This window comes from Numida meleagris, chromosome 2 (assembly GCF_002078875.1).
Source record: "Numida meleagris isolate 19003 breed g44 Domestic line chromosome 2, NumMel1.0, whole genome shotgun sequence".
In the NCBI taxonomy this organism is placed as follows: domain Eukaryota; kingdom Metazoa; phylum Chordata; class Aves; order Galliformes; family Numididae; genus Numida; species Numida meleagris.
The window spans coordinates 47665977-47689342 of NC_034410.1; the positions used below are offsets into that span (position 1 = coordinate 47665977).

General features: G+C 40.7%; 1 protein-coding gene across 1 annotated transcript in view; it reads right to left on the reverse strand.

Annotated features, from left to right (window-relative positions):
• The window catches only part of BMPER (BMP binding endothelial regulator), a 153167-nt gene that overhangs the window by 28613 nt on the left and 101188 nt on the right, over positions 1–23366 (reverse strand). The window contains exons 12-13 of the mRNA XM_021388278.1: positions 22965–23294; positions 16064–16400 (exon numbers count right to left, since the gene is read on the reverse strand). Of these exons, the coding sequence (XP_021243953.1) occupies positions 16064–16400; positions 22965–23294 (667 nt within the window). The remainder of the gene's footprint in view (positions 1–16063; positions 16401–22964; positions 23295–23366) is intronic.

Consider the following 23366-nt stretch of genomic DNA (forward strand, 5'->3'; position numbering starts at 1 on the left):
TGTCATAACAACACAGAGAAGCATTACTTTGAAGTGGGTACTTTTCTCCTTCATTAAGATTTTCACCTTTGTATTAAGCAAAATAAAAAGACAGCCCTGGGTTTTCTGCCAGAAGCTGTGCGTTCTGCTTTGACTAAGGTCCTCTAGGAGCTCTGCACATGCTAAGACAGCAGATTAAAGTCATTTTTCTTGAGCAATTTGGATGTAGACTTAGGTTTTTCGGAAGTAAAATAGAAATACGACACCAGTTCAGCCCCAGTTGTTTTCCTCTATCCTCATGCTGTGTTTCGTGGCAGCTTTCTATATTTGAAGGCTATCATCCCACATGGAAACTCATCTCTTACAACAACCCATAATCATCTATGTGCTATCTGGATCAAGCCCACATAACTACTGCCTGGAATCACAATGACAGAACACAAGTTCAGAGATAATGCAACCATCACAGCTACACTGCTGAGAGAGCTGTCAGTCTAAAGGTCACCTGTAATCCTACTGGCTGTACACACATAACCTGCTAACTGGTCACTAAGGAGTTCTTGCTGGGCTGACAAAATATTTACCTACAATCTGCTGTGGACGCTGCCTCGGCTTATACTTCTCATGAGGTGATCACTTGAAACTTCTCTAAAGCACAGAGCAAAAACACATGACTGAACATGTTGAGAAAAAATCAACACACCACAGTGGAAACCCATGAGGAGACAGCACATCTTCTTTCCTTCGTGCCCACCAGGTGGGCAACACCAATGTGGAGTCCTCTGATGAAGAATTAAATAAATGGCTTGTGGGTAGGAAATGACAAAAGATAATTAATATTATATTAAACTTTATCATTGCCTTTCTTTGGTGTTTTCTGCAACACGAACGTCAGAAGATTAATATGTTTACTATGCACAGATGTAATGGTAACCACAATTGCTTCCCAAGGAACATTCAGTGCAGCGCCACTGAAGGTCCCCCTCTACCACCACAGCATTTTTCCATGGCATCCCCTGGGGATTGTCACAGCTGAGAACACCAGCATGCAGCTCTGAAAGCCTGAGACGTCCTTCCTGGGCCTTGAGAACCAGGCCTGCTAACAATATGGGAGAAAAAAATACATGTTGCCTACCAGAAAAAAAAAACAAGAGACACATCATGCAACCATGGGCTACAAAGCACTCTAGGCTACCAAGGACAAAACTTTTGCATCCCTGTTCAAATCAGTATTAAACTCATTATGCTATTCTGATCTAAAAATATTATCAATGGGAGGAACAGCAGGTTTACAGATTAGCCATCAAAATGTTCCATACCAACACTGAACTACATGACTGTGACCTTACAGGCATGCACAAAAACTCACACAAGGGTTTTCACTGAAGCCAGTCAGCAAGTATTCAGCCAAGTGGCTTCCAGTTGCTGCAGATAAAATGCTCATCACATTGCAGTCTGGCTCACTGTACGCTAAGCACACTGCAGTGAGAACATGAGTGATTTGTCTGGGCTGTTTTCATTTTTGGGACATGAATTTGACCTCAGCCATTCGTCTGAGCTGATCCCTTTTCTGACTGACTATCAAACTTCTCACAAAGGCGGGAGGAAGATCTCCTCCTAGGCATAGCAGGAGCTTAGGATGTGTCAGATAAATGCATCAAAGAGGAGATTATTCCTGAATTCTAAAAGCCCACTGGAAATATATATGACAGCCCCAAGGCCGTCTGACACTAGCGTCCCTCAGCTGGGGTTGTTAGACAAACAGCTCATATTTTACTTTGAGTGAAAAAACCACACACTCCATGGTTCTCTGACACTCTTTAATCTTAACACAGCTGCATGCTTCTTTCAACAAAGAAATCTTCTGGGTGAAAATGACCTTTGGATAAATCCTTGCATATTCTCTGTAGTGGTATTTATTGTTACAGTCAGGATAATGATTCACTTTGTGAAAAGCCCTGGGAGGGACTACATTTTCCAGCAGCCCCACAGACCTGTAAATATGTTCCTCCATCACTGTCACACCTGTACTGCAAAAGGGGAGAACAAAGAATCAAAGGAAAATAAGATATTCTTTCGCACCTTCATTTGAGTTACTGCACAGTTTGATGATCTGGAGCAGAGAGACAACATTCATATTTACAAGATATTTTGGAGAACATTAAGAAATTTTAAAGTTGAGGCAACTGGCTTCTGGAAGACTGTAAGAAGTTATTAATTTTTTTTTCTGGAAACACTAGGTATCAGGGCATAATGTGTTTTCTTCAGCCAAAAGGAGAAGTAAAACATCACTGCTCTTGCAGAACATTCACATTCAAAGCAGACTGTGGATGTTACAAGAGAGGAGGACAAACCAACACAAACCTTGAAAATTAAACCATGAATTTCTTTGCAAGCTTTCAGCAATACCATCACTCTTCAGCTAAAGCTGGTTCTCTTGCAGTTGACACTCAATATCACAAAAAAAAAAAATTATTTCTGTTCCTATTGCACATATGGAAAATAATCCTCTCCTGGTCATTTCATCCTTGGCTCACAACACAATCCTTTTGCTGATCCACCAAGAAGCCTGAATTCAGTCTGACCATGTAATTTGACAGGCTCCAGGCTGCCAAGGAAGGGAGGTGTCAAAAACTCCTGGGTAAACTACTGTTCCTGCTCTAACTATTGAATGAGTTATGGGCTACTCCACGGAACACAATTCTGTCTAGAGCTCTGAGAGCTGAACCAACTTTACTCTCACCACTTGACAAAAGATGGATCAAAGGGCTAGCTGGTGTCAAACTGGGGGTCTTTCTCACATCTGAATGTAAAGTGGACTTCAGAATGTTATTAGTACCTTAAGCTTAAAAATGAAGGATGCGATGCTGCCAGCCTCAAACCAGCATCTGCAGGAGATTAATTTCATGGAGACTGAAAAAATAGCAGTGTTCAGATGTTTAGTAATATATATAATTCAGACAACAGTCAGAAGCAGGCAAAAATACATATGCTGCATATGTAGGAATGATAGTCACGCAATATGTTGGTTTATGTGATCAGGCTCTGATCTCTGACTTTCTTGGCTCAAACTCTCTAGTGTTCAGACACCTGATGTTTTAAACGATAAAAATTCTAACACAAAAGGAAGAGCAGTTGTGTCCTGGAATGGATTTAGCTGTGTTTTCTTGCTTTCAAGCATGGAGGAGTCTGTGTCACAGAAGTGCCCAGATTGTTTGCAGAAACAAAGTCAAGGACCATATATATATATATGAGGATCATACCAACTGTGAACTTCAGAAAACTGTGCTGTCACAGCCTGAGATAGAAACATAACACTAGGGTACCATAAGATGCTCCAATTACTGCTGTTCATATTGTACCCACTCAACACTTCCTCCCTTTGGCTACCAATCTAACATTTTTATGCCCTCTTCATAACCCCACCAATTCTGTTTCAAAGGGGTATAGCCACAATTAAAAGGCTCTTTAAAGCAAGACTGGAATGATATATTCCATAAAGTATTATTACAAGCATTATAACAAAGTTAGTTATAAAGTTTGAAAGACAGAGAAACAAGTTCCTATCCTTGTAAAAGGTTGCTGTAGGATGTCTATACCAAGCAAACTTCTGTTTTCAGTCAGCATCCAGACTTACTAGGCCTTAGGGGAAAAATCAAGCTTAGTTTCTTCTCAGTCAGTATTGGTTCTCAAGTCAGTAAATCATAATATTGACCACAACAGAAACCGGTAACTGTTTAAGATCTTCTTCTGGGTTTTAATTATAAACACTGAGGAAATTTGTCAACTCCTGACTTCCTAGTCATATGGAAAAGCTTTTAAGCATTCTGCATAGACCACTGTCTATCAGGCTCATCACGGTTATGGAACTAAAATATATTCCACCAACAACGCTTTGAGCATGTACACAGGATCTTTAGCTTTGGGTACGACTTTGAACCCAGTGTCTGCATCTGCTCCAAGGATAGCGAGGACAGTGAAGATAATAAATAGCATCTTTTTATGTTGCAAGAGTTATTAATTCCAGTCTCATTGTTAAATTTCTTGTGCTCATACAAAACAGCAGCTTCCAAATACAGGGGATATCAAGAGAAATCTCTGTGCTATTCCATAACTAGAAAGCACTCCTGGCCAAGTACTTTATCATTTGGAAAGAAAGCATATGTATAGCAGTGAGAGACAAAAGAGACAGGTGAAGGAAAATCTTCGGACTATGAGACAGCGCAGTTTGTATGCAGCTGATAAGAGAAACACGTAAAGTGAATTCCTAGCCTCAAAAACCAGATGGGAATCCTGGCCAGAGACACAGCCTGGCTACCTTGTAACACAGGCTGCAATTATGGAATAGATTACGTCAGCTCAGATGGCAGTCTAGAAATCTTGGGAGAGAGAATGGCCTTATAGGATGATACCCTGCCAGAGAAGGTCGTCCTCTCACTGCCTCTGTGCCATTGTGTTTTGTGTGATCTAGACAAGTCATGCAAAGTATGCTTTTCACAGGTGACTGCTATCTGATTTCCCCATGTGCGGGGAGTGGATGGAACACCAGTTTAAAAAGACTTTGTAGAGATTTAAGCGACCAGAGAAATAAACCATCCAGAGATCAGTGCAGGTGAGTGAAATGAGAGCTGGAAGATGAACCAAATGGCTCATTATTAATGGGCTGAAAAGCTTCTGTACTATGTTTCAATTTAGTGCTTGTGGGTGTTTTGTTTGTTTGTTTGTTTTAAATTAGAGATTTGCTGCTATGTTAGCAGTGAAGAACCGGCCTTCTGTAAACTGAAGAATCATTATGCAAATGGTAGGAACTGCATATTTCAAATGTTGACAAAATACAGTCTAATTAATACATAGGATCTGAAGGCAGGTTTACAAAACCAATGGCGGACAAAATAATCACCTGTTTGTCGGATCTTTGTAATTTTTCTCCGATTACCATATGACCTTCAAACCCTTCAACTGATGATATCTTTGTGATCCTTCCCCGTACTGTCAGCAAACTGTCATCAGTACAACAAAGAACCATGGAGGCAGACAGATGAGCAGAAAAACAAAATGGGTTTTCAAACCTCAGCATGGACATTGATTTCAGAGAACAGGGTGGTTTTTTTTTCTTGTATATTGACACTTTCTGTTCAACAAGCAAGCCTTCTATAGTCCATGCCTCAGTCCATTATTAAGTTTTGACTTTTTATTAGGTTTTTACTTGCCATAGACACATCACTGGATGGAGTGCTAGCAGGGTGTTGTTTAGCCTCAAAAGAGCAGAGATCTAGTTCCTTCAAGAGTAGCAATGCTTTCTTCTGAAAGTTTTAGAAGAATGTGCACTTCAACCAGAATATGACAATACGCTTTTTGTGCATGTGAAAACTCTTGAATACCATCAGAACGACTTGAGCTTTAGGCATAGAACCAGGCACTTTCAGATTTTAATCTCAAATCTGCTCTTGGCTTCCTGTATAGCAAAGGACTCTCTTCATTTCAACAACTTTAAACCAAGGTGCAGTGAGAATTAAATGTTTACACTGCAATTTGAAAATATAAAGTGCTAAGAAGGAGCACTTAGGAAATGAACTTTGTAAACTTCTTCCTTGCTTCCATGGTATCCACCATCCTCAACAGCCTCTTATTTCATGTACTCACAGAGTACATAACCTTAAGCACTCACTTTCTGTAAACTACATACCTCACTTCAGAACTGATGTACAAAAATCAGCTGTCTGAATACCTTAACGCTTACGAGAGCTTCCTCTGGACTGATCACAGGAGAAATGACTTGTTATTAATTTTCACATACTGAATTTATTTTAGCTTTTATGCTTTAGGAATATTTTATAAACAGAATGTTAGTTATAAGAGTACCCAGGAATGCAAGAAAACATATGGCTCCAACTCCCTTCAGTATCCACAGCACATTCCCCACCAATTTTAATTTCAACTGGCTTAAATGGGGGAGTTGGAGAGAGACTTAAAAGCTTTCATCCCCTTTATATCATGATGAAGATGTGAAATCACTGCACCTGCTCTCACATACGCAGAGCCCTTCATTTGGATACAAACAGATCCCTCTTGCTCCTTTTGCATGAGGAGGGGGTCATTTGCTATGTATTTCAGAACTTTAGTTCCTCCCCTGCTCCAAGACGCCACAGGCAAGCTCCAGTCGTGAGCCCTCTCCCCATGTTAGCCAAAGTCTGCTCTGCCTGCTCTGATGAGTCCACCAGAAGCACAGATAATTACAGCTGAGCTGTGCATGCACATTTCTAAGTGGCATCTCAATAGTTAAAAAGGTAAGTGAACCTGAAACAAACGCATGTGCATGCAGTTTGCACTATGTAGCTAATTAGAATATCAGTTATTCTAATGGTAAATACTGGAGATGAGTAAATACATATTCCTGCATAAGCACAAGTGTCTCCACCCATTCTTGCTTTATTTCCTACAAGTCTTCTCTTCACTGCACTGCTGAGATGTTCTTCAGTACAATAATCCTCTGGTGTTAAGATCTGAGCATTCCAAGACCTCATCAGCAACGGTTATGTGCCTGCAGTAAAACGGGCTGTGTCTGGTTATCATGCTCCAGTGCCTGGCCCTCATCTGCATTTGCTCTTGGTGCTTTGCTGTCAAGGGAGCTAACATTTTGCAGGTAGAATGGCAGCAGCAAGGGCCTTCTGAAAGACCTTGAGCTGTGCAAGACAATTAAAGAGGCAATGGGCACGAACTGGAATACATGAACACTAGGAATGAAGTATATCTGTGCCGTGTCGATGATACAGCACTGGCATAGGTTGCCTGGAGGCTGCGGAGTCTCCTCCTTGGAGATCTCCAAAAGCACCTGGACGTGGGCCTGGACACCCTGCTGCGGGTGTCTCTGCTGGAGCCCAGACTGAACCAGATGGACACAGAGGTCCCTTCCCACCTCAACTGTTCTGTGATACTGAGCCCTTACGGGGAGGGACAGAGAGACTGTCACTACAAATTGTTTTTGCAATAGATGGCTACCAAAAATCTCACAAAATGTAAGAACTCTAAGATTGGGAACAGATTTCTCAGCTAAAAACAACCACCAGAAAGCTTGCATTTCACTCTAGCCCCCAGAAAGTCTCTAGAACAATTCCCTTACAAGTGGCAAGTCAGTTTTCCACCACAGCAAAAGCAGACGGGATAAGCTGTTCTGGGCTGTCAAAAACCTTCCTAAGGCAAACTTTCTGCAGAAAAGTTTTTTTGTGCTGGTCACAGCTCACGTCCTGCTTTGTCTGGTTATCCTGCCAGAAGCATAAATGAACTCATAAGAATAACAGGAGGATTAGGTTAAGCTTATTTTTAAAATGTTTCCCACAAATTCATCTCATTTGCCTGCTTATAAACACCCTCGTTCATCTTTTCTGTGTGTCTAATTAGGCAGGATATACTGCAGGTGGCTTAAAATAGGAGCTGAAATATAGTAGCTTTGCAGTTATGCATGTTAAAAGAAAGGTAATTAAAATTTCATGCTATGAGCTGTAAACTGATCATCTCAGGGGCCTGAAAGGGATTTCTCCACCATATATGACATGGCACAGTTGGCCAGCTACAGTATGGATGGGTTTCCTCTTCCTTGCAACAATTATTAGCTTCAGCTCAAGGCAGAATATGAGATGTGATGGGTTGGTTTCCTGAATTATTTATTCACGGAAATAGCATCTTTTGATTTTATTTAAAATCAATACTGCAATAAATTAAAACATAAAAAGCTAAAATTAAATAAAAAACAACTAGCAAAGAAAGCCTTGCTGGGAACATGTCTTAGAAGCTAATTAAAATGAGATCGAACAGGGGTCTTGGACTCTGTAGCAGCTGCAGTTAAAATTCTACAGTATCCGAGAAAGGCACAGAATATACTCTAATGATGCTGACAGCTTTTCTGAATAGCATCCCTCCAAAAACAGGATTTATTTTTGCTGTTAAAAAGAATACTCCAGAGTAGCAAGTATTTTTACTTTGGGAGTGGATCAAGTTGCACTAACTGACAGGTGGAGTCTTTTAAAACAGTTTCACAAGGGAGGATACCACTCTGCTTTTCTAGTAGCTCCTCCCCACACCTGCTCTTCTCTTCTTTTTAAAAATTATGCATTGTATTATATTACTGAGACATCAGGGATATTTTCCAAAAGGTGAAAGGGCCCTTTCAAAAAACATTTAAGTGATAGGGATGTGCTTGTGTTTTGCCAAAAAGAAACAGTCGTAGTGCACACTCATGCATACTGCGATATAGTGGCACTTTAAGACTGCAGTTTTAACAAGGACTTTGGGGGTAGGCAACTCTGTATTATAGAAGCTATGCCTGGGATCTGTTTAAAAACCTATCGGGTAAGCTTTGAAAAATGTGAGGGATAGCAGTACCAAGAGTTGCAGGGTACTTCTATGAACACCTCAGAATTGAGAAGAAAGAAATACGAGTGACCTCAAATTAGTGAGAAACAGAAGTGACCTCTGAGTTGCATGTGGCCAGCCAAATTATGTTGTCTGCTTCACAAAGCCACCTCTTAGATTTCACTCAGCTAAAAAGTGGTGGGCAGACAGGATCTGGGAACCCCAGTCTGGGTGCATTTCACTTTTGTCTACTTCAGTAATGAAAGAATCCTCTGTCTCTAAACCAGCTTAATCTTTGTACAGAAGACAGCAGAAAGACTACTCCAGGACTACTAATGCACAGATCTGTGTACTACGGGACAGGGACAACCACAATGATGAAATCACTTCCTTCAAATAAAGCAAAGTTCCCATGGTCTTCAATGAACCAGGATTTTATCCCACAACTCCAGGGCACTGTGGACCAAAACCAATGAACCAAACAAATTAAATTAAAATATATTAAAAAAAAAAAAAAAAAAAAGGTCTAACATCTTTTAAAAGCAACCCAAGAACAACCATTTCTGCAAATGCTTTCCATATTGGCAAATAAGAAGTGCATTTATGGCCCTCTACTTGTTCTGTTCTGTACCCCTCTCCTGCCTTCCCTACTATACTTTACAATCACTTCTGTCATAGTCAAATTGACCTTACATTTTCACAGAGTCTCACATCTGTCAGACAGAGGGCAAAGTAGAAGACAATATTTTGTTATGAAACACCTGACTTGAATTTCATTGAGACGGGTAATAAACCAAAGACAAATGAAGTTTTACTAGGCAGAAGCAGGTTTTTGTAATAAGCCTGTATATATCTGCATGCATGATAATCACAAATGGAGCTCTTTCCTGGCAAAGAGCAGAAAAAAGCCTCATATTACACTTGCAAGTGTAAGTAGAAAATAACATCTCATTCAGTGTGAAGAGACAGCATCAGGTAGAGTTGTGATTGTGTAATTAGGTAAGAAAAACAGACACATTCCAGACATGCCATCCTTTCAAGCAAAGGAAAATTCTCTGAGTTTTTATCACAGAATAGTATGTTGCTTCATCTGGTCTTCCTATAAAAATATTTCCTTGTTAAAAAAAAAAAAAATTAACTTTCCATATAGGGAAGCTCAAAGTGGGTCACTGGGGAAGTGTGCGTTTTTTGGCTGGAAGTAAGCCATGGATGGTCCCAGGTGAATGGTCTCTGTCCAACACCACAGGCTTGTCAGATTTTGGAGCCCTCTCCACCCTCATCCTCCCCCCCGCTCATTCCCAATACCTCAACAGGAAAGGAGACATCTGTGAATCCTCTGGCACTGCTTCAATGTTTTACAGCTGTAATAACCACTGATACAAAGAGAAGAATGTTTTCTAGCCCCAAATTCCTGAGGTATTTTTTCTAAACAGACACAAGTGGATGGGGCTTGGTTACATGAAAAATACCTCACCAGGGGCAGGGGTATGGGAGAAAGATGAAGAGGAATCATGATCCACAGATAACTGAGCTCAGCTTGAGTTCAGATTTATCTTTCCCGACCATTCAACCTATTTGTCCAAATCCAAGCTTTTAATCCTTAAAACTAAGCAGTACTTTTCTGGCAGCTTGCACTAACTCTTGGCTAATTCAGATGAAAAATACTACAGGAAGAGGCTTAGAACAGTGGTGATCCATAGATTTATATATATACATGGTGTTATTTTTACAGTACTCTTTATCATCAGTATGTAGGTAGCAAAGTTTGATACTTGCTGCTAGGAATCGCAAAGTTCATCAGACACCACAAAGTTTGTTTTCTCCCATTTGTTAGTGCTGTCAGGTACCAGCACTCAGTCATGGTGCCTCTTACCTGTGTGTCAGTGAGTTCATCATGGCATTACCCAAGATTCACAAGTGTGACTCAATGGCAGACATTTAGAAGTGGTTTGGGGAGTAATGTCAATTCCTGTAAGGGCACAAAGTCAAAGGAGCCCAGCCAGATAGGTGTGGAGAATGTATTCCCAAGCAGCTGTACTTTTGTAAGGCTTGGAAACACCAGCTCTCCTGTTACCTACACGTTCAGGCTTAGTTCTTTGCACATTTCTCCAGTACTGATCTGCAAAAGATCACCTTGTGTAAGTTGAATGACCTAAAGCAGAGTATTTCTGAAAAGAAAGCTTGAATTATTAAGCATTTAATAATGCAAGCAGCTAAAATGTGGGATCACTTCAAATAGATAAAAGTCTCAATGACACTGAACAAAGCAAACTGAGAAGGGGAGCATCTAGCTCATGGGAAACACAAGTCCTGGTGAAGATTAGCTTAAAAAAATATGATTATAATTTCAAATATTTTTAAATTCCTTCCAAACCAGAAGCTCCCTGGGCCGCACAGCTGCTCAGTGACAATTTGCCCGAGAAGCTGAGTAAATTGTTTCAACCTGAACAACTCTCTTCTGTGGTTACACTGCTGTTAGTACCCAGAATTAGGGTCAGATTCAGAAAAGGAGGTAAGACAGGAGCAGGAGCATTATTATCTCATTACAAAGGCGAGCAGGAGCAAGAGATGCCCACATGGGCACCATCCACGGCTTCATACTACCATTACGTTTTTTGAGGCAACACTACTACCCTGACTTGAAGTGAGCACAGGCCAGCTGTGCCGTCAGGAGGTGGAAATACAGCTGTTGAGGCTGGGGCAGGGGCAGGAGCTGCTCCAGACAGCATTCAGGGCTGCAGACACCCTTTGATTGCACCACATGAGCCCCAGAGCTGCCTGGCCTCAGCTGGAGCAGTGCAGGAGACTGCTGTGCCCACATGCACAGCCAGGAGCAGAAAACCTTGCAGGGAGGATTTTGCAATATGCACCCTTGGCAGAAAACAGAAGGCTACAGAGATCCTAATTCCAACCACTCCTTGAACACGAAGTGGGCCTTTCTGAAGTCATTCTTCAGCCGCCATTTCTTTCGCACTATCCCACTGAGTGAACATAGAGGCATAACCACATGAATTTTACAGCTGTAGGACACCATTGTTAACGGGAAAAAAAGCCCTAAAAACTTCTGCTTCAAACTCTTGGTCTTCATCTTTTAAATTGAGCTTGTAATTAACTTAGCAATGCTGCAACTCACATGTTCTCTGCAGCCATTCACAGCACATCTGTCAAACCTAGTAAGAGGGAGCCAGTGTACTACACAACATTGCAATTTATGCGCTGATGCTAGACAATAACATTTTCTCTAGTTAAACAGAAAGTCTGAGGAAAATTAAGGATCTGAAAAGTTAACTACGCAAGGTTAATTGATTAACTGAAAAAGAAACTCACTGAATTAAGCTGGAATAAAATCAGCGCACTCACAAGGAATATTTAAGACAAGAACTGCACAGTAGATTTGCAATTCCCAAGTGTCTTTGATTAAGTGTTTCAAGTAAATGAATTACAGAATCATAGAATCGTTTGAGTTGGAAGGGAGCCTTAAAGGCCATCTATTCCAACTTCCCTGCAATGAAGAGGGACACCTTCAGCTCCATCAGGTTGCTCAGAGCCCTGTCCACTCTGATCTTGAATGTCTCCAGGGATGGGACATCCACCACCTCTCTGGGCAACCTGTGCCAGTGCTTCACTGCCCTTGTAAAATACTTATTCCTTGTATCCAACCTAAATCTACCCTCTTTTAGTTGGAAACCATTTCCTCTTGTCGTATCATGAAGCTATTATTATGTTAATTACTGCTCATCATAAAACATTGAATATGATTAAATTTAGGTGTTCAAGACAAAAAACACACCTCTCACAGCAGTTACAAAAGAGAAAAAGAATAATTTTTTTGTATGCTACTGACAGTTAAAAATGCAATAATAACACCACCAACAACAAAAAATTAATTATAACAGTAAGAGTAATAATAGTAAGAAGACTTGTCTTGAGCACAGTTTTTCCAGTCTCAAATAGAGAAATCTACTACATGGCAAAAGCAAGATATTAAATATTTTCCTAATTTTATGTCAGAAGTAGGAGCTTTAAGCAATGTCTGGCTAGTCGTTCATGAATTCAGCTGCCATATGCACCTATTACAGATGGGTGATACGCTAATATCATGTTGATGCCATATTCCAATTCTATCAGTGATACTAAACTATTAAAAAACCTGCTTATGAGGGCAGATATTACTAGGGGTTATTAGCCCTGTGACTCCTTTCACACTGTTTCCCGTGGGCCAACTGGTTCCTGTACAGAGCAGTGCTGCTGTGCCTCCATCGCTCCCATCTCTACACCCTCTGCTGGGTGCTGCCTACTCCTGTGTCTCCCAGAGAGGCTTCCAAGAGGCACTGGCCGTGGTTGAGCAAAGGAGGCATGGGCCACGCCATGGACCTGCCCCCAACACCACACGGCTGCCTGGCCTCACTGGGGCTGGAGTCACCTCTATGACCCTGCTCCTATGCAGCTTGATTATGCATAATCAGATTAGCCATGGGGAAGGGCTCACTGAGCACTGAAAGATCTCTTCTCCTTCCTCAAATCCCCAAGCCCCTAAATCCTTATCCAAGAGCTTAAACGGTACCATGATAATTCTTGATAATGTGATGAGTTTTTTGCGTTAACAGCCGCACAAGATGATATCATCACTTATTATTAGTGCCGCTTACACTAAAGGGCAGCTTCAGGAGTCTGAATGCAAGCTTTATTGCACTCATGATCAAAATATTCCCCTCTAAAAAAATTCTTTTTTTTTTTTTTGGCAAAACGTAATCCAGGATTCTTATCCATATTTATAAAAATAGATCAGAGGTAATGGTGATGACTATCACTGCTTAATCTCTTCTTCACACAGAACTTACTAAAATTTCCTTTACCAAAATCTTCAAAATTGTTTCCCTACTTAAACTTGCCTCCGTAAAGTTCAACACTAAGAGTTATTTTTAGAGCATTGCTCAAGAATACTGAACAACTAGCAATGCATTAAAAACAAAAAATACCAATCTCAAACAAAACAAAACAAAATTAGAAGCCCATAAAATGTGTCTAGTTACAATACGAAGAATTAAAAGAGTGGTATAAAATTAGATGCCAAAATTGTTAGTTTGGAGTCTGGACTATTTCAAAATCCTTTCTTTTAGCCTTACATTGTGCTTTATTTTTCCAGGCACTTTGCAGAGACGCAACTCACCAAAGTTACAACATCAAAAAAAGGTGAAGGGCAAGGTGCAGAACCATTTCTCATAAGGTGTCAAAGATCTATCAAGGTCAAACTCAGCACTTAGCTGTTCTTCACCCCATAACCATGCAGCAAGATCTTTACACTTTCAAACATTAACCATATCCTTTTCACCTAACAATCGAGGCAATTTTGCTGTATATGTTTTTTGGATGGCTAACAAAAGGAAAAACTACAGCTGTAAAAAGAATGAGACTTCAAATGAATTTGAGATGTCTTCACAGAAATCTCATCAGTAACACAGTGTCAGACAAATGTTTGCAATGCATTGTTCACTGCCTTTTTTGGTATTTGGAGAAAACACACCCTAGTTTGTAAGGTTCCTGCTGAGTTTATTTCTGTTTCTGAGAATTCTTATTAGCAGCAGGTCACTGGAAGAGCAGGATGGTGAAAATGAGGCAATGTTGATAATATAGGCAAGAATTACCAAGAAAAAATAACTCTTTGAGAATGCAGGATTTAAAATGAAAAAAATCCATAATATGTCAGAGAGTAAAAACTGAGAAGTTATCCAAATCAGAGAGGAGAAAAAGAGAAAACTAAAAAAAACTGACCCCAACATTCTACTTTTTCACTGCCTTTGCTACTAGAAGCTTGTTCGTAATGAAAAAAATAATTGGAAAATTTAGTTAAACCAACAGTGGTGTCTCTGAAAAACATGCGGGAAAAATGTAGCTCCCATAAGTACTCATATTTTCTATGTATACACATATTTATATGTATATGTGTAAGTATTTCAAATAAGAAGTTTTCAAGAGCTTTCTCAAATGCATGTCAACCTGCTTGGAGTAATTTCCTAGTATGAAAAACGGCCGTGATTGTTGAATAAATTATTTCTTACAACTTTGTCAGTTTCTAACAAACAGCAGCATACTACTAAATCTCTTCATTTATTTTGCACTTATATTTTATCTGTGACTGCCATATTTGGATCTGAACATTCTAACAACTGGAGATATCTAAATAGAAGCAAATGAACAGCCACTTCTGATAGCATATGATGGTCCTTTCAATGTAAATTCTCCTAAGAGAAAAATAAACTTTTCTCCAAAAGGTCATAATCTAATTAAATACTTGCTTGATGTCATTGTCTTTCCAGGACAGGAGACAATATTGTAAGGGAACAGAAATGCTTAATGGTAATTCTCGTATGCAAGATTTTTTGTCTGCTCTAGCCAAAATATAAATCATTTTCCACTGTAGTGTCAGGAAGTGTATTGCAGTAAATCAATCACAAACTACTTTTAAAAACGGACAAAAAAAATCAACTGCAAAATGAAACAAATCTCTGCATGCCTGTTTTCCATTTGTACTGTCATCACTTACCTTCAGAGAACGATGGAAGTGAGATGGGAATGCTGCTGAAATGCATCCAACAGACTCTGTGTGCATGTGTTAGCATCTCTAGCGGTCTCTGCTGTGTCCCCAGCCATTGGAAAAGACAAAGTATTACAGCCTGCCCACAGTATAATTATTACTTTTTGCTGGGCTGCTAAGCTGGGATACTCTATAGGAAGCTAAATGCAGAAACACAGAGACAAGCCGTGTGATTTCTTTTAGCATTTCCTAGTACTCAGCAGTATTCTGCTAGGGTAGATAAAAGTCTTTCTGCCTTGTAATAAAAGAAGAGGAAAGGCAATTCATGAGGGAAATGGAATCATTTTAGAAAGCTTTTCCTAATAAGCTCAATAGCTGAGCAGATGTGTGCGAGTGGGGAAAGCTGGGAGCTCAGAGAGCAGGCAGCTCCATCCGTCATCACACAACTGTGACTCGGCTTGCTTTTATCTTTTATGTCAAGCAATCAAATGAAAAGCCAATTTTATTTACTGAGTGAGGGGCAAATAAACTCATGCCAATTAAAGAACAGAAATGATGTATCTGTGGTTTAGACTGGAAACATTTTAAAAATAAAAACTCTTTAATAGTTCACACAGACAAGGCTTCTAGATCCTCTTCTGTCTTTGTTTGCTTGTAGGGCAAGATGGGCATGGACTGAACATTTTGTTTACTCTGTCCTTTCAAATTTTCATGCCCACAAACTACACCATGCAAGAGGAAGAAGTAGTACTTCATGTCTCTGCTTTAATTAAGCCATTTTCAAAATCTTTTCAGGAAGAATTCTCTGGACCACGAGCAATAGCAATTAATCAGCCTAAGCTTTACAGCTGACTTTGAAATTAGAAGGTGCTTACCAAAACGTCGTGAAGTCTTTTGTTACTTTCCCCCTTTTCTCGGTCTACAAAAGTATTTTTTTTTCTCTAAGTGGTCACAAATCTGCATTTCTCCCTCTTAGCTGCTCAGGTCTGTATTAGCTTTGGACTGTCATTTTCTGATCTCTGTGTCAGAAAATTGTTTCAAAACATGACTGCAAGCATTAAGTGCAAGCCTGTTTACTAGTTCTTCACAAAAACAGCTCAAAACATGCACTGGAATTACTGAAATTGGGCAAATGTTGTGTGGTTTTTTTTCCTCACACAGCAATTTTTTCCAACCCCCTCCTCAGTAAGCCACACTTACCGGTAAAAGGTTGTGTAATCTACCGTTGAATGACAGCTCTGAAAATCCCAGGCTTTGAGCTTCTGGCATTCCCGGTGAGCCCGGAGTTTCACCCTGACAGTCCCATGGCAGAGCTCAGGCACAGGTTTCCTCTGCGGGCGACTGCAGAACTCATTAGACTCCACACGCCAGGACTCAGCAAAGTCGTCCACATCAAACTTAAAATTTCCATCCCCCCCAATCAGGTCATCTCGCTTGTGCCCGTTGTAGTTACCACACAGGCCACAGAGTTTGCCTTTCAGATGTGGTGCGGCCATGACTTCCACGAAACTGTCTCCATCCCACGAGATTTCCAGGCCTAACAAAGAAAGAGATGAGACAAAAACACATAGTTTCAAAAGAGAAAAAAAAAAAAAGAAGAAGAAATTGAGGTTAATAAACTGTACCTTACATATGTGAAATAGTGTTCAGGGGAATCTAAACAAAGCTATTGGTTTCCTCCTGATAATACTGTTAGATTTCTATATACCTCCCAGTAAGCACCTCTGGCAAGAGCAGTGTTTCTTAGATCACTGCTGATTACAATATACTTTTTCCTCTCTGCGTTTACTTTTATTCCTCCTTGCTATTGAATGGGGTCATCCTAAAAAAACTGGATCCAAGGCAGAACTGCTCTCAACACTGAAAGATGGCTGTTGTGATATTCAGTAACTTGAATTTTCTAAGGCAAATTTCTACTGGATTTCAGGAGGGCCAGAATTTCAGCCACTGTCACCCATCGCACAGGTCATGGGTGTACAAAGGTGGCTATGCCCTATGGGACTCTGACAGTGAATACTTCCTTGAAAACATTCTTCTTTTCTTGTCTAAAGATCTGATACTCATTTGGGTAAAGACAACCATTCCAAAATCAGTTCTTTGTGTGGATAAAAAGAGATTAAAAGGTGACAGCAAAAAGAAGTCAGATGAGTAAAACTGCTGTAACAAAGCATTATGAAATGGATTCAGATGGGTCATTCAAAAGATGTTAATTACCAACCTTTTGAAGCTGCCTTGACAAGTCAGCAACATTATGGAATGATGGTAGACATGGAACATTCATCTAGAGGCTAGGATATAAGTGCCGTGGTACAATATTTTACAGTAAGGTTTCATACTTCCAGTGCATCAAAATCAAAACTGCTTTCTGCGGGTGAAATCTATTTTATATCTATACCCATCTAAAAACTAAATGTCTAGCTTAAGTCACCTATCTGTGTTCTCTCTGTAATGGAGAGAAACAGGTAGCTCAGGGATCACAACAAAGGTGTCTAATACAGAGGGAATAAACTACCTTCCGAATGCCCTTCTGTTTCCAGTGGCATTACAGATGGTCCAGAAAGCAGGTGGAGGCTAAAATGATAATTTTAATCTGAGTGAATTTATATGAAGTGAATTCTATCCTCCGAGCAGTAAATATGTATCTCATAAAGGAATGCAATTTTGGTATTGCATGTGATAAAAACAACACCAAGTATCACTTCCATCTTAAAATGGCCTTTCCAACGTCTGATGAATGCTAATACTTTGCATCTCTGCAGCGCCCTACATCTGAAGACCACAAACCACTTTGCTGATGCTAATTTATTCCCATAAAGTATCCATGTGTGGCAGTTATTTAAGGATAAACAAAGGAACCTGCTTTCAAACAGGATAATCCAGATTTCACTCTCCTCTGTGTCTGGCCAAGAATACCAAACAGCACCGCTCTGCAGTGCAGGACCAGGGATTTGCTCCAGATTTCTACATTTGCTGTGTGGGCTGGCTTAGCACCACCCTTTCCTCTTGTAAATCAGCACTTGTCACTTTGCAATCCAAATCCTTCTCCATGCTCATGCAAGTAATTAACATACCAGAGATTCAGTTCAAAGATGGAACCCTTCGTTTAACAACACATCCCATAGACTCCTATGACAATTCCTACCCATGCCACAGAGGATCAGGGCAAGGCCTAATGGGCAATGATCACAGAATCACAGAATCATTAAGATTAGAAAGGACCGTTAAGATCATCTAGTCCATACATTAACTGTGAGAGCCCCTCGATGGCCGTAGAAGGGGTGCTTTGCCATCAGTACGGACTATCCCGTACCTATGTGATTTATACCTATCACCAAGTGTTTTGGAGAGGATTTACCCAGCAAGGTTTGCAGATGATTCTGCATCAGTCAGTCACCACAGACTATTTCATCATGTTTTCTTATTGTTATAGATATGCAATGATACTACTAATACATACTATCACTTTGCGTGATAGTACCTTCAAATTCCCTCATAATCCCAGAATGGATAGGGCCATTTTCTCCTCCAGAGGCATTTTACACTGAACCAACTAAGAAATTGTGCAAGACTACATTCGTTAATGAGGCCAGCACAGTGGCAAGGAGGAACGCTGCCTTTACAAGCTGCTTCATACATTATCATTGCTGGACAAATTCAAATTCCAGCTGTCTTTGCTTCTGACAACATTGAACAAAACAAAACACAGCTTGATTTGCAGACACCAGATTAATACTGCTGTGCTGGCATTTAGAAAAAACTTGCCATTAACGTATAAACTAAGATTATTTCAGACTTGAGAGTCATGTAAACTTTCTCAAAGTTTGAAGTATCCAGATCCAAGTCCTCAGACAGCTCTCTTCAGAAAATAACTCCATTTTTTAAGGTAGTTTTCAGCTTGTTCCCCAAATGAGCTCCCTCAGAAGCTCATTTTAATCATTTAATCATTTTAATTAAACCTCAGGTTAATGATTTAACCATAATTTTCCTTTTATAATGTTTTTTCTCAAGTTGTGACTTACTGACTTTCAGTGAAATCACCTATTACAGAAGGCTGACTCTAAAATTACCCTGAATATTTGTGTGTCCTTTGTGAGACACTGGCATCTTGTCACGCATTGTCCTGTGAACTCTAGATATGCAGACATGAATAACAGCAAATTCTGATTTTTAACCTCAACATATAAAAATGCACACTTTTAAATCTAGAGATCCCTGCTTTGATTATGAGATTTGATTCAAGAGAGATACAGTTTAACTACCAGCAATGGACATACTTTCTCTAGTTAGATATAATGTAATTATATTATATTTGCTGTAATTGCTTAGATGCAAGCATAGCACAGTAAATTCATCATGCTAGGTTGTCTTATGGAGCAACATTTAAAATGTTCTCCTTGGCAGACAGAAATTGTTTGGAAGAGTTTCCTGGTGCCTATAACCCCCTCTCTTTCCCTCCCAATCGATGAGTTTCCCATTCGCTTGGACAAGAATCGGAATCCAAGTAAGTGGTGAGACTGGAAGCCAAAGGATGCAGCATCTGTCCCATCTGGAGATGTGCAGAAAAGGAACATTCTCGGACTTACTTTTTAGTGTATTCCAATTTTCCTCTTTCTTTGAAGGACAGTTAACCAACTTGTTACTTGATTTCTCAACTTGGCACACTATGTGCTCTACTGCATTTAAAAGAAATTCTTCTGGATTTATGCTCATCACACACTGAGTTTCACATGCTGGGAACTCCCATCAATTGTTCTGCATGATTTTTCATGGTAAAGGCATCCTCAAGAACTGGCAGATCATTCCTCCCTAAAGATTTAGGGCCAACGTAGTACAGAAAACCTCAGCAAAGCAGATATGTGAAAAAGATCCACACAGAAGATCAACAACAACAACAAAAAAAACCCTCCTACACTGGAGGGACAGATGAAATAACATCAACCCTGTGACCATCAACTCTCTTGACTTCTTAATATATTAATATACGCATTGTAGACAAGGACTCCACATCAGACAGTACCAGGAGTACCTGCAAGTTCAGGGTGCCAGAATTGCTGCTGTGGCATCCAGGGATACAGCTGGTGAGGAATTCAGCAACAAAACAGGTTTTCACAGGAAAATGCCAATTCATCAGAAATGAAATGCATCAGGGAGGCATATCAGACTCAATGAACTTCCAACAGAACCCAGGCATGGCTCCAAGCTGGTTTCATGCCAGCTCGCCTGGTGGGCTGTCTAGAAGCCCAGACTCTCAGGATATGTAACTCCAGGGCAGCCCTGCCATGCAGATTGCCTTGTAGCCCGGGACCACAAGGCTTCCTGAAGCATTGGACTCCCCTGTTTTATCCAGGGCTCAGCTCCCAGCTCTGCAAAGGGAAAACCAAAAGCCATGGGAATGCTGACTGAGCTGTAAGCACCACACTCTGCACCTTCCAGACCAATTTTACTTTCAATTTTTCTTCTAGTTCAGTGGCTTTGCTTATTTTTCATTATCTCCTTCCTTGCCTCTTTTCCCGCACTATGCTGAGAAAGCATAAATTTAAAAAAAATCCATGTTCCATTCTGAAATAGAAAATTCCCATTTTTTTTCCCTTGGCATTTGGAATTTCTTGTGGAACAGAAATTTTGTCTTTAAAACAGTTCCACTCAGCACATTCCTCCTCTCTACAGCCTCTCTGCTGCTTATCCTCTCCCAGCAAAATGGAGTCATGTTGTTCTCTGCCTATTTCCATGTCTTCTGCACTGAGGGAAGGAGGACTTGGCCTGCCTGCCGTGCTGCCTTCAGTAAGAGAAACCTAATCCTTCTCTGTTAAGGGGAGGAATTATTTAGACTATAATTTGCAGTGATTACACAGTGTTTGGTATGTTGTCATATGCCATGTTTGCACTCCCTCTGCCAACACATGGACAAGGATGTGTGCAGTCATTTATTAGGCTTGCACCAGAGACAAATGGAATAGCAGCGGGATTAGCTGTCATTCATCTTCAACTGAAAACCCTTCCGTGGCCTGTGGTTGGCTAATGAAATCCACATCGCCAGTATTCATAGTGTTCAGCCGGCTGCAAAGAGAAACCCTCAAGATGCTTTTAATTAGAAGTTGTGAATAATGGTCAACTTGTGTGCATTTTACAGACAGCCACAAAAATCTACATTGCCACTTTTAGGAATGAACCCAGAGTTGGGATCCACATTATACAGACTTACATTTCGAGGGGATATATGAACAGGTGTCTAAATTCTCAGTTCAACAGTGGGTGCCAGTGTACCCCTTGAAAAAAAAAGACTCTAGATAATGAGTATGACTATGCTTCATGCTTGTGACCATACCACTCCATAAGAAAGACTGGTTTCACTGTTTGCACATGGCATTTAATTGAATTAACAGTAAATAGTATTCTCACTGAAACAGTACTTCACTGTTTAAGTGAAATCTCCCAGGACTACAGCGCTACCTAACACATGCTAATGAGGAAATTCTTAGCTTCCACTCAGTATTTATCTATGCGAGCGTACTATAGTCTCAAATTGTTTATCAAAACAAATGTTAGTCCACTGGTTTAGAATTTTGACAATAAATGTATTCTTCAGGTCTCTAAAGACTTGAGAATCTGCTATCTTCCCTCCTTTTTCTAAAAAAAAAAAAAAAAGTGCCAGATTCTCTGAAGTTTCTCATTTCCTTTTGCTTCTGATGCTGTGAAGTTTGTTCCACATGGAGAGACTCCTACCCATACACAAAGCAAGCACAAAACAATGGCATTAAACAGCAAATTAAGCCTTGGTTTTCAAACGAGGATGTCCATTTTAGTGGGTAGCCTCAGTGAAATGTTTCCGTAATTTGACAACTTAAACCTATTCCAACCATTAATAATTATGATTTTATACATATTTCCCACTTAGACTGCAAGGTATGTTGCTGCAACTGTAGAAAAAAAAATGAATGTTAAACAACTGATTACATCTCTGTTCTTAGCTGTAAGTAGTAGAAAAACACAGAATCACAGAGTATCACAGAGTTAGGAGAGACCCACAAGGATCACTGAGTCCAACTCCAGCAGCCTGGTGCTACAAGAACCTTTTCGTAACTCCCACCTGCCCCTCCCCTCACACAGCTCCATGCCATTCCCTCGGGCCCGGTCGCTGCCACAGAGAGCAGAGCTCGCACTGCCCCTCCTCTCTCTGTGTGGAGCTGCAGCTGCCATGAGGCCTCCTCCTCAGCTCCTCTGTTCTGAGCCGAACAATTCAAGGGACCTCAGCCACTTTTCTCACACACCTTTCCCTCTAGACCCTTCCCCATCTTCATAGCCCCCCCTTTGGATGCTCTCTAACAGTTTTATGTTCTTAGACTGTGCTCAAACTACATGCAGTGCTCAAGATGAGGCTGCACGGCGCAGAGCACAGTGGTACAACCCCTGACCTAGCTGGGCTGGCAGAGTGGGCCTGACACTCCACCCCTGGGTATGGTTGGCCCTTTGGGCTGCCGGGGCACACTGCTGGCTCAGATTCAACTTGCCATCAGCCAGAACCCCCAGATCCCTTTCCATGGGGTAGCTCTCCTGCCTCTTGTCCCCAAATCTGTACATATGTCCTGGGCTGACCCACCCCAGGTGCAGAATTTGGCTCTAACTCTTGTACAATGTCATGTACTTGGTGACGGCCCAGCCCTCACATTTGTCAAGATACCTCAGCAAGGCCTCTCTGCTCTTGAGGGATTCAACAGCTCCTCCTAACTTAGTGATATCCACAAAATTACATAGTATAACTTCAAGTCCTGTCTCCAACTCTTCTTTAAATGATGACACTGAACAAAACACTCTAGTTACTGGAAGTGAAAATCATAGCACATTTCTCTACACAGGTAGTTAACTGTCAACTGCAGAATGAAATATAGTCTAGGAAGTGTTCTGCAAAGGCTTCACTCAGCTGGATTTCTGTCTGCTTGTATGCTGAAAGAGTTTTGAAAGAGTTATCGGGTACTTGCGTTATTCAGATCTCTAATGAATTATGAAATATATTTATTGTCACTGTCATGGTTTTATAACAACTGCTGTTCTTGTTGCACTTGAGAAGTTCTTCTAGAAGAAGACATACATACACTTGCCCTACCTGCTTTGGTTGTCACTTTCAGCAAATAACCATCCAAATCGATCTGAAATTGTGGTGTCTCGCAGGGTAGTGAGATACGGGTCCCATTCCACTTCACTGTGAGGTGCTGCTGGAGGCTGATGGTGCTTCTGCCCAACACAAGGTCCACTGACTTTGTCCAGGAGAAAGAACGGGTCCGACGGGCATCGTTTTTCACCAGCACCTGGAAGGGCGAGGCAGAGGAGGAGCAGTCTTTTGTCAAAACGTACTGACATGTTCCCTGAAAGTTAAATGTCCGTCCATCAAAAGTGTTGTAGTGAGGGTCTCCAAACACAGTGCAAACTCCAGGCTCTGCAGGTGAGTGAGAAACAAAAGTGCTATATCAGGATCAATCAAAGCTTGAAAAAAGCAGTTGATAAGAAC